Below are 16,073 nucleotides of genomic sequence, written 5' to 3' on the forward strand. Positions count from 1 at the left end.
GTTGCAAAACTGTCTGTGGTGTTTGTGGGATTGAAAACTGGTGTGACATCAACCACAGCAGTTTGCTTGGTTTTCTTTGTGTAACTGAAGGTTACACACAGGGTTCACTCATGAACACACAGGGTTCTGTCAGTTTCGGGTGTAGAGCATAGAGACCCAGCGCTGGCCCACCTCCCCTGTGCCCGTCACGATGGGGGTCCTCTTGATCCCCGCCTCTGGGCCACCCCGACCCCCCCTTGCGGCCCTCGGACCATCCGGCCGGCCTCCTGGCAGCGGAGCAGTCCTGTCACTGTGCGTGAGCAGAGCTGGGGGACAGTTTGGACAGAGCATGAGAGACCTACAAGTTCGTGAGTTCTAAAAATAGTTTTGAATAAAATTTTAAAATTTAAAATGTATCGTTCTTGCCTTAATTTCATTAGAACAGCTAGTTATTTTGTCATAACCAAGCTTTTGACATAACTCGGGTTTTACTGAGAGACGACATGACGAGGAAGTAAAGTGAATTATACTCAAAATGTGCAAAATATGAGCAGTCTCACAAAACTAGTGTTCAAAGTTGCAAAATTAAATTTATTTTATATGCACTTTTCAGTCATTTTTCTTTGATAAGATTCAAAATCTCCCTTAGAGTTAAAGGCAAGGTACAAATTATAATTGAAGAACATTAACATCGCATATCAAAGTTATCTAAATCAAGCTGAAATGTTTAAATTTATTTTTAAAAAACTTCATTAAGTGTTTTATATACTTTCTGTAAAAATAACACGATTTGCTAGCCTAGCATTCGGTGTTTGTCTAGTGGCCACAGGGAATACTTAGTAACACTCTTCCTGTGCCGAGACGAGGCTCGACTTATACAAATGAGTCCGAACCCGTTAGTGTTGCAAAATGTGTCCTGATCGCCCCTGCTGCTGTCCTGACTACAAGGCTACTCTGTGTCTTGGAAGCACGAGTTGGACAGAGACCAGGAAACGATGGTGGGCGCATCTGGGAAGGGCCCTGGTGTGGGCCTGACGCGGCCGTGTTCGTGCTGGGAGTGTTGACGCAGCTGACCACCGTCTCGCCTTTGCTCACTTTCTCTCCACCGCTGCCCCGCCTCCCCTGCACCTGTGGACAGGCCCCCCTCCCACGGTGGCCGCGACCCACCGCAGAGCTGCGCGGCACTCAGGCCAGTTTCTTTGGACGGCATGCAGGCATGGGGAGAGGCTGTGCCTGGGGCCCGGCCAGCGTCACTCAAGGGAGGGGCACGTGGTGTGCAGGCAGACCCTCGAGGGACAGAGGGGACTCTGTGACCCTTACGTGAATGTGTGCGTGTCTGTCTGTAGCATGCTGGGCCCCCTGAAGCATGCACCCCGAGGAAGGGCGCCCTTACCCAGGATCGAGAGCAGCACGGCCGCCCTGCCTCCCCCTCTGAGCCCCACGTGGTTTCTGATATTTTTTGTGCAACGAAGACACTTGACTTTCCACACACCTGAGTGGGGGGCTGAGACAGGCTCCGGAACGTGGAGCCTCGAGGCGGCCCTAATCCCTGGCCAGCAGATTATGGTATGGGGGTTGGAACTTTGCCCTTGACCGCTAGTTTGTGTGCCAAGCCCTGTCTCCAGGGAGCCACTCCTAAGTGTGGGCGGCTCTGTCTCACCAAGCCCCCTGCTTCGTGGCTGTGAGCGCCACGCCAGGCTCGTCTCTCAGATCCGAGAAGTGCTCGACCGGTCCCGGGATGTCCCCACAGCCCTGCTGAGGGAGCCCCCTTCTCGGGTAACTGCTGCGTGCCGGGGCTGGCTTCTCATATCGGGCGGGATGATCGGGGTGGGGGGGGGTAGTGACCAGCCACTTCCCTGTGTGGTTGGGCTGCAGGGTTCCCGGTCCCGTGGTCCCTCTGGACTACGGAGAAAGCAGTAGAGCAGCACTCAGCCAGGGTGCCCTGGCTTTGGGGCAGCCGGCTGGAGAGCGAGACAGACAGGGAGAGGACGAAACTGCACGAGAAGCCCAGGGGGCAGTGAGGACGGCTGCTGCCTCCTCCTTCCCGAATGTTCAGTGAGAACACCGTGCCCTGCTGGGCCAAGCCTCACATCTGTTGTCAGGGAAGAACTCCAAGGCCCGACGCCGCCAGTGACGCTCCATTCACCTCCCCAGATCTCTTCTCCATCCTTCCCTGCCCTGCTGTGCCCCGCGGGCGAGGGGCTGACCTCTGGGGATGACGGTGCCCAGGCCCAGGGCCTCGGGCTGCTGGCTGAGATGGGGCGGCAGAGGCTCAGGCGGAAGGGACGGAAGGGACGGAAGCTGGGCCTCCTCGTCTCCTCACCCCTCCCTTCCGGGCTGTCTGGGGAGGCGCGTCCCGCTGGGTCCCTCTAGCTGTGGCTCACAGCTCCTGTGGGGGGGCCCCCCGCCCCACCCCCAAGCAAGGGCTGGTGGTGGCTTCTGGTCGGCATCGAACCTGGGTTATTCTCTGTCCCTTGCTGGCTCTCTTAAGCCTGCCTACGCTTCTGGAAATGGTCCCTAAACGAAGCCCCACCTCGGGTATCCTCTGCGTGCACGAAGGACCGTCGGGGAGGACGTCTGCACTTTCCCGGGAGCGGCGCCAGGTGAGGGGTCTGCGGCTCAGGGAGGTGGGACGCTGGAGTGAGGCCATTCCGCGCGACTGCCTGGGTCAGTCACCCCCAAAACCAGCCTCTCCGGGGGAACCTGAGGCCGATGCCATGGCAAAGACATTAGGAAAGCATGAGTGAGGGGACGGGTGCTGGGACAGCTCTCGCTCGGGGCGGGGACAGTGGTGAGGGATGAGGTTCCCCGAGGTCAGCGCCACGTGATGATGGGGTCCCGCGGGCCGGGAGGAGCCACGTGCTGCAGGAAGGGTCTGCGGCCGACAGGGGTATGGTGCAACCTTCTAACCACCCCGGCAGGAGAACCCGGGAGCCCAGCTGTGGAAGGTTCTGGAAAAGAGGTTTCAGGGCCATCCTGGGAGACGCACGTGGAAGCACGTCTTTGAACGGGTCTTGAACAGAGACACTCATGTGCCAACAGAGTGCCCACCAGAAGACACCCACGCTGCGGAAGGCTCTCGGCAATCAGCCGCGGAGGTCGGCCCTCCCCTCACCCACCTGGTTCTTGCTCAGTGGCGGGAACACAGCGGCCACAGTGGACGGATGGGGCCGTTTAGGGGCTCGGCAGTGGGGCTGTCCCCCACTAAGCCTCCTCTGTTGCCGTCATTTCTAGATCTGCAACCTGCCGATGAGCGAGGCTCACGTTCGGCCCCGGTGGGACCCCATTCCCCAGGAGCGGGCTGTGGGAACCGGCCAGCTGCTTGGGGGTGGGCTGATGTCCCCGGGACCCCTTCTGTCACGGAGGGAGGTGGGCGAGCTCCACGTTCTGGCTGCGGACTTGCCGCACCCACGTCCGCAGCACGTGCAGGGTTTCATTCATCTCGTGCGTCTCAGCAACATGACCTTCCGCCAAAGAGCTCGTTTGTGACCGGCGTGCCGCGGGGGCTCTCCGTGTGGTCCCTGCATCTTCCTCTTCCTGACCTGGGGGGCAGAGGAGGAGATGACTGCACGGTCAGACTGATCTGTTCCAAGGGCCAGTGGGAAGTGGGGTGCTGCTTTGCAGTGGGGGCGGGGAGCAGGGGGACTTGTTCTGGAACCCAGAGGTTCCCTGGGGAGCCCCTTCTGACTCATCCCACACGCCCCGGTGATGCCGATGTTACCCATCCTGAGACCGTAGCTGGAGTGACACTGTCCCAGGGCTCCTGTTCTCTCTGAGCAGGAGAGGCCTTGAAACACTCTTCATGTTCTTTGTGGGTGGTAGAAACCGGCAGCCCAGTGAAGACAGAACACCAAGAACAGGACATTCCGCCGGGGGAAAGTACTCCAGCAGCCACGGGAATGCTGGCGGGTGGTGGGGATGTGGCGTGAGTGCGGAGGAACGACGTGGTGGTCATCGAGCTGGGCTGGTGGCCGGCCACGGAAGGGAGGGGGCTGGCGGCCGTGCCGTGTAGGAATTGTTCATTTACTGACCTGGAGGTGGCTCAGCCCAGCTGGGAGCGGGACTGCACCGGCACGGTCCCCCTCCACCAGACACGTGCTGAGTGACAGACCTTGATGTCTGCCCTGTGCGGGGCGCGTATACACTTGTTCCCATCCAACCGAAGTTCACGGACGCGTACTGAGTGCTGACGGGGCCGCTTGTCCTGGTTACGTCTGGTTCGCCCCAGAATGCTGACAGCGGAACCGCTCTGCCCAGGTTCCCCTGACTACGGGGATCTGTTGTTTCAGCCGATGGGGGACCCAACGTGGTCCCTGCTAGGCTGAGGTCTGGGCAGGAGTTCTGTCCTCTCCCTGTGGCGGCGGCCCCCGTGGGTGAGTCCTCTTCCACTGCTGCCGTCCTGCTGGGTCCTGAGAGGCCGCCGTCTCCCACCGTGGGCCACTTTTCCAAGTCGTGTTGTTTCCCTTGGGCCTGCCTGGCCCCTTAGTACCCTTTGGGGACGCCCTCAAAGCATGGAACGCTTTGGGCGAGCCTTCCCTGTTCTGCTAGGAGGCTGACTGACTCAGGTCCTGAAGAGAAGCTCCACAGGAGGGAGGGAGAGCCTTGGCTGGGGGCATCGAGGACACGAGGATCTGGGGTAGTGGGGGCCGTCGGCCCCATTGGACGCAGACAACCTGTGCTTGGACAGAATGGCTGGAAATGCTGGTGGGGACCCGGGGAGGGCGCCTCTCAGCAGACAGGGCCGGAGAAGCCCATGCAGAGTCCATGCACCTCGTCCGCCTTCCCGGGTGGCTGCCCGCTCTTCAACAGGAGACCGTGGGACGCGGAACCCCAGCCGTGGACGCAGCGGCCGTGGAGTTCTCTCCGGCTGGCTTTTCGAAGCATCCTCGGGAGCTGGCCCCTGGAGTTCGGGGACAGTGTCATGGGCGAGGGAGACGTGGGCCTTTTCAGTTCGACAAAACCTTGGTCGACATTTGAGCAACTGGTTGGAAACAACAAGAGACGGTGGGAATTGATACTCTAGGCCGGTGAGGCGCGTGTCCTGTTTCTCCCATCGGCCTGTCTGGGGGGCGTTCTCGGGGGCTGCCCTCGACTGCCGGCCTGCGTGGGCTGCCCACCTGTCCCTTTCCAGTCCGCATTCCCTCCCACGGCCCGGCGCCCAGATGCCGCTGTTGTCCCCAGATGCCACACCGCTGTGGAAGGAACGGGGAGCTGACTCTCCTGAGGGTCTGGAGGGAGCCAGGGGGCTGAGCCAAGCACAGTGCGGATGGCAGCCCGGAGCGGCCACCGGACACCACCGTCTGGAATGTCCTCCGTCCTTTCTCTGCAGCGGGGACTTTCTGGTTGTCTTTTCCCTGGAGGCTTGGACTGGGGCAGACCGTTCTCACTGAATCCTCCCACTGCTTCTCTGCCGGCTTCCAGGCTTCAAAAATTCTGTTCATTTCTTTCGATGGACAGTTTCTCCCTCCGTCCACAGCCCCGCACCACACCTGGCCCGCCAGGAACTGAACAGAAGCGCACGCCTCCATCCCGAGCCCTGGAGAGCTGCCACAGAAGCTCCCCACGCCCTTTCACGCGATCAGAGGCTACGTGTGTCTCAGGCCGACGGGCTGGGGTGTAAGAGTCTCTCCCCACTGTCTGAGCCCACACCCAGCGTCCGTCCTATCTGTCTCCACCCTTCTTTGGTCTCGTGGTGCACGTGTAAGGGGGAAGACGAAAGCCTCGAGTCATCACGGGGGTGTGGAGAACGCACACGCCGGACGGCACGTCCCGTAGCCACTCAGATGCCCAACAGACAGGAGTGGCAGAAACGCGCACGACATGATACCAGGAGGGACTGTGGCTCTCAGTGATGTGACCGATGACGTTTATAAAAAATATATCTTGCATTTGGACAAGGATTAGAAGAGAGTGCGTGCGTACACAGTGGAAATCCCTGTTCCGCTAGAGGCTCGGGTGGGGGGTGATTTTTTTAATTTTGCATCTTTTCTGAAATGTTATTTCCCCTTGCCACCAAAAAGAAAAAAAAAAGAAAAAAGTCCAGAGAAATATCAGCAAATCTAAGTGTGGAAAAGAATGAAGTGGGACCCCGGGACCCCCAGAGCCGTGGTTCTCAAACGCCAGGACACTCACCCGCCGCTTGGTGGCTCTCCCCAGCAGCTTCCCCGGGCACCGTCCCCCGAGACCGGGACCCTGGAGGTCGGGATGGGGCCCAGGATCCTGGATTTGCAGCGAACTCCTCACCACTGCCGATGTGACCCTGGGGCACGTCCTTCCCTCCAGAGGACCCCAGAGTATCTCCGGGAGAGGTCTCCCCTCCCGTTCTTGGGATCTGTCACTAACGGACCTCCAGCGACTGCTGATTCCCACGGTAACCCACACAGCTGGGTTTTCACAGCAGTGCTGGGGGTCTCTGAGGTAGGCTGCAGAGCCAAGGCTGCTGCTGGGCCTGAGGCGATGCCCAGGGTCGTTGCTCTAGATCCGTCCTTCCTCCAGAGTCCAGTGCATCGCGGTCTGCTGCCCTTGCCAGCCGCCCCTTTGTGCCTCCCACAGAGTGGGTGTGTGCTTGTGTGTGCGGTGGGGGGGACCGCTGGACCCACAGGGCCTGGAATGTGCCTAAACAGCTGTGGCCTTGCTCACGTGTAGGGTCAGTGAGTGGTGATAGTGCTTTGGAAACCTGTTGTCCCGGTGCCCGGGTTGGGGTGGGACCCAGGGCTGGGACGCAGGGGCTGGAAGGGAGCGTGGCCCTTCTTCACAGGTGCAGGTCTCTCCTGATGGGGAGGGCAGGTCATGCCTCGGAGCGAGGGGTACGCTGTGTGGTTCAACAGATGACAGTGGTGTAAAGGGACAGGCACCCTATCCCTTGAGGTCAGGTGCTAGGAGAGGTTGCTGTGAGCGTCCCTCTGACCAGGGGTCCTGGCTGGGAGAGCTGGCCCGGGAAGGGGTCCTGGGAGGTTGAGGAACGTCCTGGGGTTCCGGGCTCTGCTGGGAGGGGGAGGGGCTCAGACCCCTGACTTCTCCCAGGGGGTGGAGTCAAGGAAGGACACCGATGTCTCCTTTCTTCCGTCCTCACAACAACCTAACAACCTTGTGAGGTAGACGTGGTTCCCTCGAGCTATGGAGGAGGGAGCTGGGGCTCAGAGAGGCTGAGTGAGTTATTTGGGGCGGCACAGCGGCATGCAGGGGAGCTGGGACGTGGGACCTGCGCTGGGGGCCTGCGTTCTTGCTCAAGATCACAGACAGAGGTGATGGGGGAGGGGGAGGCCCCAGAACAGTCACTATCAGCAACCTGTCCCTGGCCCCCACCAGCCCTCCTGTCCTTCAGCCGCAGGAGCCTCGCACAAAACCAGGAGGGCCAGGCTTCTCCTCCCCCACCCCCACCCCCGCCCCTGGTGATGTGAGGGGACAAAGGCCGGCACAGGGGGTGGGACTCGCTCATGGTCACACCGACTTTGGGTGACTGAGGACGAGACCCAGGGCCCCTGGTCCAGGGCTCCCCCCACAGCGTGCGCGTGTCCGAGACGGTACCGCGTGGAAGAAGGTCGTGTGCGGGGACGTCACCGACCCCACCGAAGCCTGCGGCCGAGGGCGGCACCGATAGAGCCTCCCTGCCCACTGAGGTGACGGGACATGACGGGACCGGAGAGCGTCCGGGCCCTACGACCAAGTGGTGCCACGTCGCGCGTATGGGACAAAGGTGACCTTTAAAAGGAGACGCGTAAGAAAAGTCTGGGGGAGATGGGTCAAAACGGCGGCTTCCGGGGGGTGGGGTTCTGTCTTTTTCTCCCTCTCCTTCCTTTTCTGTATGTTCCCCCATCCCCAAAATGCACATGTCACTGATGACGGGAAGACAGACCCCCTCTATGTCTTAGTTTAAGAAACGCAGCTGGGAAGCAGGCTTGTGCCTTGTGCAAGGGTTGGGTGTGGCTCCTTCTGTCCTCCGTCGACACCCCCTGCTGCGGGCTCGGGATGTCCATGCTGTCTGTGCGGGGAGCTGCGGGCCCTGCTTGTGCTGCTTTGCATTTTAAGGGCAGACGGCGTCCTCAGTGCAAGAGCACTGTCGTGTGACGGAGGGGTTCTGCCCTGGGCCCAGTCCCTGAAGGTGCACAGGAGCCGGGGAAGGGGACCCCCCCCATCATCCCACAGGGACTGCCCAGCGCGGACCGGCCTCCTGACTCCGGGCCAAGGGCTCTCATCTCCAGGCCAGCCCACGGCGGAGCCCCCACGGCCCCTGACTGTGATGCCCGGAGTCGGGGGAGCATCCTCAGCTCTGCGGGCTGGCTGGCCGGTGGCTGGGGGACACGGAGGCCCCGCCCCGCCCCGCCCCACCCCACCTCAGTCGTCCAGGTGCTGCTCCTCCCAGGTGGATGTGGGGATGGCGCTGTAGGGGTCCATGATGACCTTGGCACAGCGAATGATCATCACCACGAGGAAGAGGCAGAGGAAGACAAAGCAGGCCAGGGTCAGCCCCTTGTCCACATCCACGTGGACGGGCTCAGGCGTGGGCTCCTCCATGTCAGGGCGGCGGCGGCGGCGGGCTCCTCCGGCTCCGGGTTGACTGGTACCATTTTCCACCCCTGCAGAGAGCCAGGCCGTGGGGAGGCAGGGCCACACCCCCGCCTGGGGTGGGGACACAGGCTCCTGGGGGACAGCGTGGGGCCCAGCCCCTCCTGAGGGACCCTGCCCTGAGCCACGTGGGACCCCCAGCCTGTGTCTTGGGGGCATGGTGGGGGAAAGGTGAGGGAGGGGTGCCAGCGGGGGCGGGGCTGGGTGCAAGCGGAGGCCTCCTAGGGATGGAGCTCCCGCACTTGGCCTCCACCTGCCCCAGAGCCTCAGGAAGGACGGTCTCAGGATGCTTTCAGCTCTGCCAAGCCTCCCCCCGGGTGACGGCAGAGCGCTAACCAGATTCCGTCAGGAGTAGATTCGGGAGACAGCAGACGCCAGACTGGAGCGGTGGGTAGGGACGGGCTGTGGGGACACTGCGGTTGGGGAAGGACGGTCTGCATCCCCTCCCCACCACGGGGACCTCGGGGCCTCCCCGGGGGCGTCTGCTAAGCCCCCGCCACAGGGTTTGGAAAGCACAGGTGTGAGGGGAAGATGGGTTTGGGCAGCCGCAGGGACCCCATCTCCGCCCGGCAAGGCCTTGCCCCGCAGTCCCGGGTGGTGACCCCATGGACCCCCCTGCGCTTCCCCGCAGAGGGCGGTGACAGCACGCAGGTGCCAGTCCGCGGGGGTGGGGAGGCAGCAGCAGTGTGGCCGGCGTGGCTCCTGGCCCGCAGGTGGGGAAGGGCTCTGCGCGGAGCGGGAAGCCGCCTGCAGCAGGACGAGGGCTGCTGCCGCCCCCCCCATGCCCGTGACCATCCTCCCCGTCCCCCTGGACCTCCCCAGCACTGGAGCTGTATTTGTCCCTTGGCATCCGGGGCCAATCCCCGGTTAGCCATGGGCCCATCTTATCAATGGGACGACCGAGGCCCAGACGGGAATGAGGCGCCACCAGCTCCGCAGGCCTCTCCCTCCGCGGGTGGAGGCTGGTGGGCTCTGTGCCCCCCACCCCGCCTGGGCCCTCAGGAGGACAATGCGGCAAGCCTTGGGTGAGCCGGTCCTGGCATATCCGTGACCACCGGTGACCACGCTGTCCCCTCGCTCTGATCTCTCCCGCCCCTCCCCAGGGGGCACTGACCTGCCGCTGGGAGTGGTCAGCACGTCATAAGGGCCACCGGGCGGCTCCCACTCTGGGTCAGGCTGCTCCCGGGGGGCAGGCGAGAGGCCGGATGTCACCGTCGCTAAGAGCCTCCCAGTCAGAGCGCAGGCACCTGTGCAGGCGGCCGCTGAAACGAGATGAGAGACCGAGGCGGTTACTTCCCAAGACACGCAGCCCCAGCCTCAACCGGGCGCCCCAGCCTCGACTGGGCTCCTCCCCAGGCATGGCGGTAGGGCCCGGAGGCTTTATTCTTTCCTTCCTTCCTTTACAAACCATAGCGTCTTATTTTATTCTTGTAAAGACGCGTGACAGGAACTTTGCCGCCGCCCCCGTTGCTGCCCGCGTCAGCCGCCCTAAGGACACCCACACTGCCGGGCAGCCGTCCCCAGCGTCCGCCCCCGAGCTCTTGGTCCTGCAAAACTGAAACTTGGTCCCCATTCAACAGCCGGGCCCTGGCCCACCACCTCCTTCCCGCTTCTATGAACCGGACTCCTCTGGGGACCTCATGCGAGTGGACTCCTGCAGTATCTGTCCCTCGGTGACTGGCTTACTCCGCGGGGCGCGGTGTCCCCCGGGTCCGTCCAGGTTGTAGCCGGTGTCGGGAGCTCTTCCCGTTCGGGCTGAGTAGTGTTCTCGGGCACGTGTGCGCCACGTCTGGTCTCTCCGTCCGTCCTCGGCTGGACACGTGGGTGGTCTCCACCCCCTGGCTGTTGCAGACGGTGCCACCGAGACTGTGAGTGTGTAGATACGTCTGTGAGAGCTGCTTCAATCCTAACGCCCAATGGCTGGGTCCATGTTATTCTATTTTTAGTTTTTTGAGGACTAAATTTTTTTTTTAAGATTTTATCTCTTTGAGGGACAGAACAGGAGCAGGGGGCAGGGCAGAAAGAGAGGGGGAAGCAGGCTCCCTGCTGAGCAGAGAGCCCGATGCAGGGCTCAATCCCAGGACCCTGAGATCATGACCTCAGCCGAAGGCAGAGGCTTGACTGAGCCACCCAGGTGCCCCAAGGCCTAAATTTAACATTTTTGTTCAAATAATGCTTGTGCACAGTTCAAAATTCAAAAACCACGAGTAGAAACAGTGGAAGCTTCCTCCAGCCCCGCTCCTCTGGGGGGAGACGGCCCCAGGTCCGAGCGCCTTCTGATCTGAAGGTCTGCTCCGTGCGCACGGAGATCTTGATCTGTTATTTGCACAACTGTGAGTCTGTCACAGAAACTGTCCCCGTCTTACTTTTCACATACCTGACCTGGGAGAGGACTGCGCCTCGACACGACAAGGGTTGCCTGTTTCTTGTTCGCACCCATGTCACGTCTCTTGCTTGGGCGTGTTAGAGCACACTTTGCCGTTCTTGTGTTGGGTAGACGTCTGGGCGATTTCTCCTCTGTTGTATATCAGGCAGCGGTGGCATTCGTGTCGCTCCGTACACGTCCGACGACACCGCAACCTACATTCTGTTGGGCACAACCGCCCTCCCTGAGGGACGGCCGTTTGAATTCCAACCGGAATTCCTCTCTCCCCAAGTCTGTGCCTACGTCAGCGTCTCCTACGGTCCTGCCACCTTGAAAACACAAGTTTTTCCGTTTTTGCCAATTTAGGGGGGAAAGGTGATCCAGAGATATTTTTTCCTGGATCTGAGAAAACTACAGAGTGAACGGACATAGAGCCCCCCGCCCCCGGCTCTACCACGGTTGACACTCTGCTGTGTTTATTTCACTTCATCGGGTTGGTCTCTCCGTCCTCGTGTCTCGGACGCCGGTCAGAGAAGGAGGCAGGGGTTAGCACGCGTCACTGAAGACATCTCGGGTCCACGTCAGTAGTTAGGATTCAATACCTGCTTAAAGCTTTCTGAAAAGTAAAACTCACCGACGGTGAGACGCTCGGATCTCAAGGGCCATTGCTGGGACCCGGCAAGAGCGTGTGCCTGTGTAACTCTTGGAAGCACATTCCTGTTTCATTTCTGTTCACGAAGGAAGTTAAACATCTCAAGATTCTTTGGTGTTTCCTTTTTGTGAAGGAAAAAAGTCAGTTTACATCTTTTATCTATTTTTCTCTTGGCTTTGGGGTCTCCTTTCTGGCCTTGGAGGCAGAGGGTTGAGATCAGTCTGTGAATTGTACTTGTTCATCTGATTTTTATTTTCTTCCGTTTGTCATGGTTTCTTTTTCCCGGATTCCTTCTCCTAGTTCTCTCTCCTCCCCCACCAAGTTGGAGTCACTAGAATGAGCTCTCTGAGGGGTTCTTCGTTCTTTTAGATGCATTTCTGTTTCTGTAATTCGAATCGTCAGCGCAGACGAGGAATCGAGGGAGCTCACTCTAATTTCTGCCTTTCCCCCCAGTCTTCACCTTTCCACCGGTTCCGTCATTTTCCCGCGGTGAGAGCCCATGGCCTCTGTGTGTTGATTTAGCCTCGGTTTTCCCGTTGGGCCCATTCAGTCCCCACTGGTCCAGCCGCTGGGGTTTTCCTGCGAGCTCACGGGTTCTCCAGCACTGACTTTTGGGAAGGAGGGGCTCGTGGGAGTCATATTCCCTGAGGCCTCACCTGTTGGCTTCTTTGAAGGAAATGCGCCTTTTTCTCGGACCGTCCTGCAGACTTCCTCTTCATCTTTGCTTCTCCCGCAGACGAGCCTGGCCGTGGGGTGCGGTTCTCTCTGCGTTCTCCTCCTGGAGTCTCGCTTCCCGTCCCGTGAGTTTTGCAGACGTTGGGCTCTTCCCCTCTTCAAGCATGCGCCCGTCCCATTCTCTCTCTTTGCCCTTTCTGGTTCTCCAAAAGCACGCAGACCTTCTGGTTGAGTTGATTCGTCTGTGAATCTTTATTTCTGTATTTTTTTTCCTTTCCATGCTGTGGTCTGAATGCTTTCCTCGGAAGCGGCTGCCGCCCAGTAATCTCCGCGCCCGTTCTGTGCAATTAGCTGCTAATCTGTCGATTCCAATTTCCACTTAAATCACACTTCCCAGTTGTATAATTTCCACTGGATCCTTTAAAAAAGTTCCAGCTCTGGGGCGCCTGGGGGGCTCAGTCCGTTAAGCATCTGAGCCGTGGTTTCGCCTCAGAGCGGTTTCTCAGGGTCCCGGGATGGAGTCGTGAGTCGGGCTCCCTGCTCAGCACGGTCTGCTTGAGAGCTTGTCTCCTGCTCTCTTCCCGCTCACGGTCACTCTCCAAAATAAATAAATACATTTTAAAATAAAATAAAATAAAGATAACTTTGAAATATCCGTACATACACATGCACGTGTTGGGGTGAGGGGTTAGCGCCCTGCGCCCTGCTAGGTCGAGACCCGCTCCTGCAGGTGATTCCAAGCGTGGCGCGTAGCTTCCGCTCTGGCGTCCGTGCAGATCCGAGGGTCCCGGGAGCCATACTTTGGAAACACCTGCGCCTCACAGACAGAGACTGGGAGGAGGGAGAAGGCGTTTGCTACAGATCTCAGAGCAACGGCAGAGCGGAGCCTGGGCCACACGGGCCTCGTGGCGCTGGTGTGTCATGGTTGTCGGTGGCTCTCGGGGAAGGACGAATGTACCAGACCGTCACAGCGGGACTCAGTCTGGCCTCACGGGCACAGACTCAGAAATCCCAGGCGCAGGGTCTGCCCTAAGTTATTACGGATTCCTGCAGAGCCGATAGAGGTCAGACCTCAGCAAAATTGCCACCTGACTCCCCCTGTCTGGTCTGGGGCCAGGATTGGGCTCTATAACTTTAGCACGGGCCCCAGAAGAAGACCGTCCGTGTTTTCTGGATCCTTCCGGCCGGGAGGGATGCCAAGGATGTGGACTCAAAAAAACAGATTCGCCTTTCCGCCCTCCAGATGGGGAGCCTCATTAACCTTGATTAGCGGGCAGGCACGGGGCCGTCCAGCTCTGCTGCAGAGCAAGGACACGACACCCAGGAGACACTGCGACACAGACCTTAGCTGCTGTCTCTGGGGAGGGGCGGGGCTTCCCGGAGGCCTGCTCGGTGGGGGGCGGAGGCATGCGGCATCCTGCATCTCGGAGCTCTCCTGCCGCAGTGGCCAAGCTGGGGGCCCCACCGGCCACTTCCTGGGGAGGCTGGAGGCGACCTTGCCTCCGAGTCAGGGATGCTGGGTGGTGAACAACCCTCAGGGAACCTGGCACACTCCCCGGAGCACAGTTTTAGGGCTGAGGGGTAGCGGATCGGATCCCAGCGGAGAGAAGTCCTGCCCAAAGCCACAGTCCACACACAGGGCCCGGGAACCAGTACCTCGGGGGGACTTTGGGGAGAACCGGCCAGAAGGGCGCGCAGATGCAGGACGTGGGTGTCGGTGTGTGTCCTACTCCAGGGCTGGGGGCGGTGCTCAGGTCCCCGCTTTCCGAGCTGACGGGTTTCTTTTTTTCTGTCCCTAAGTGTGTCCCAGGCTGCGAGGGGTGGCTGCGGCATCAGGATGTCCTCCCGCCTCCCGTAGTTCTGGAGGCTGGAAGTCCCGGGTTAACACCCAGCACAGGGTCTCTTCCTGGTGTGCACACGGTCCCCTTCTCACCGTGACCTTGCCTCAGCGTGCGAGCAAGCCAGGAGGGAGACATCACGCCCTCCTCTTCTTCGTATAAGGTCACCAGTCTCAGCAGAGTAAGACCCTGACCCTATGACTTCATCTGACCTCCTAACAGCCCTCTCTCTGAATACGATCACCCCGGCTCTCGGGACTTCAACCGATGAAGTCGGCGGGGACACAGGTCAGTTCGCGGCAACGTGCGAGTTCCCCGGGAGAAGGGTCTGAGTCTGACCCTTCAGAGTGGCGCAGGGCCACTCTGGGGCTAGGGCTGGCCTGTCCCTCATGGGCGCACAGTGAATGTCGAGACGAGGACCAGAGCTTGGCCGTGGCCCTCCAGACACCGCGAGTAAGAAGACGAGGTGACCGAAAAAGCGTGCCGCTTGTTACCATGGGGCTGGACAATGGGTTGTGTGGACACGGTAAAGTCACTCACAGGTCAAAGGCCAGAGCGGGTCCCGCACCCTTGTCGGCCGCAGCTATAAATAGCAGCACAGCCGTTGTGAACCCACCCGATGCCTGCCCCAGAGGGCGTTTGCTCGGGGCGGAAACGGCGGGCAGTGTCTCGGCCTCACACCCGCCACACTGTCCTGTGGGACCCCTCTCGGTGGCCTCACTCTTCGTCAGCGCAATTAGCAGCTGGCCAGCGAGCAGAGGTGACCGAGACCGCGACGCCTTCCAGGGCCCGGGAGAGGCAGGGAGGGGAAGGCATTCACGGGCTGTCGCCGCTGGGACGCGATGTCCTGCGATGCGGACGTGTCTCTGAGCTCTGGAGACCCTCCCGGAGCAGAGCAGCCGGAGAGCAGCACCGTCCGGGTAACAGGCGAGGCCACACGTCCACCAAGAGAGGGGCTCGCCGCTGCCGAGTCTCCGCACGCAGGAAACAGGCTGGTGGGGACTGTCGCCGTGAACATGTCCCCGTCCTTCAGGAACACAGAGGCCGACTCTCAGGAAACAGCCTCAGCCTGGGCAGTGGGTGGAGGTGGACGCCGCGGGCGGAGCCTTGAGCCACAGACCGGCCCCAGGCCTGGAAACTGAGGGAGGTTTCCCGGTGGAGTTTAGGAATTGCTTGGGACCCTCGCCCCGTTTCTTTCATGTTTCCTCCTTTGAAGGGGAAAGTGCGTAACTGTTACGCTATGCCTGTCCCTCCGCTGTATTTTTCGAGCAGGTAACGTCTTTTTCCCGGTCCCCCCAGGCGGAGAGGGATTTTGCCCAGGATGGAGCACATGTAGAGGTCAGCAGTGCCTAGTTTAGACAACTCAGATGGGACTTGGGCCTCTGGGCTGATGGTGTAGAGGAGAGACAGGAACTTTGGAGGCCAGAGAGGGGGCTGGGGAAGGGTGAAGAATGACCCCCCCCCCCCGCACACACACACACACACACACACACAAGAAACCCACAGGGAAGCTTTCGAACCTGAGGACAGTATCGTGCAGAGTAAAAGGAGCTTCTCAAGGTGATGGAGTTACGGATCTTGCGATGGGGCCGCGCGCCTGGGTTTTCAGGCCGAGGGCCACGTGGAACCGCAGCGGCTGTGTTGTGAGCGTCAGGCGGGGGCGGGGGGGGGCACGGCTCGGTGGGGGAGGAAGGGGACCGTGGGAGGCCCGGAGGTCAGAGCAAGCTCTCTCCTGCAGTCACCAGAAGGAAGGGCCTTGCCAACACCGTGCTGCTCCCCGCTTCCGACCTCCAGAACCAGAGAAGCCCACGCCTCTGGGTTCCAATGAAGGAGCAGGAGGCTGGCTGAGGACAAACCACCTCGGTCTGCGGCCGCCGGGTACACGGGCAAGGAGAAGCCAGTGTGGACGCTCACGTCCCATCTCTGAAAGGCATCAGGCTGTTTGCTTTCTTTCTCCAGGATCGGAGAAACGGAGACAAACCAACCAAGGGCAAGCCAA

General features: G+C 60.4%; 1 protein-coding gene across 1 annotated transcript in view; it reads right to left on the reverse strand.

Moving 5' to 3' along the window:
* Positions 1 to 550: 550 nt before the first annotated feature.
* The window catches only part of CTXND1 (cortexin domain containing 1), a 46,002-nt gene continuing 30,479 nt past the window's right edge, over positions 551 to 16,073 (reverse strand). The window contains exons 2-3 of the mRNA XM_045067254.1: positions 9,659 to 9,806; positions 551 to 8,555 (exon numbers count right to left, since the gene is read on the reverse strand). Of these exons, the coding sequence (XP_044923189.1) occupies positions 8,314 to 8,493 (180 nt within the window). The 5' untranslated portion in view covers positions 8,494 to 8,555; positions 9,659 to 9,806 and the 3' untranslated portion in view covers positions 551 to 8,313. The remainder of the gene's footprint in view (positions 8,556 to 9,658; positions 9,807 to 16,073) is intronic.

Source organism: Mustela putorius, unplaced genomic scaffold (assembly GCF_011764305.1).
Source record: "Mustela putorius furo isolate JIRA1106 unplaced genomic scaffold, ASM1176430v1.1 tig00003875_pilon_pilon_pilon, whole genome shotgun sequence".
In the NCBI taxonomy this organism is placed as follows: Eukaryota; Metazoa; Chordata; class Mammalia; order Carnivora; family Mustelidae; genus Mustela; species Mustela putorius.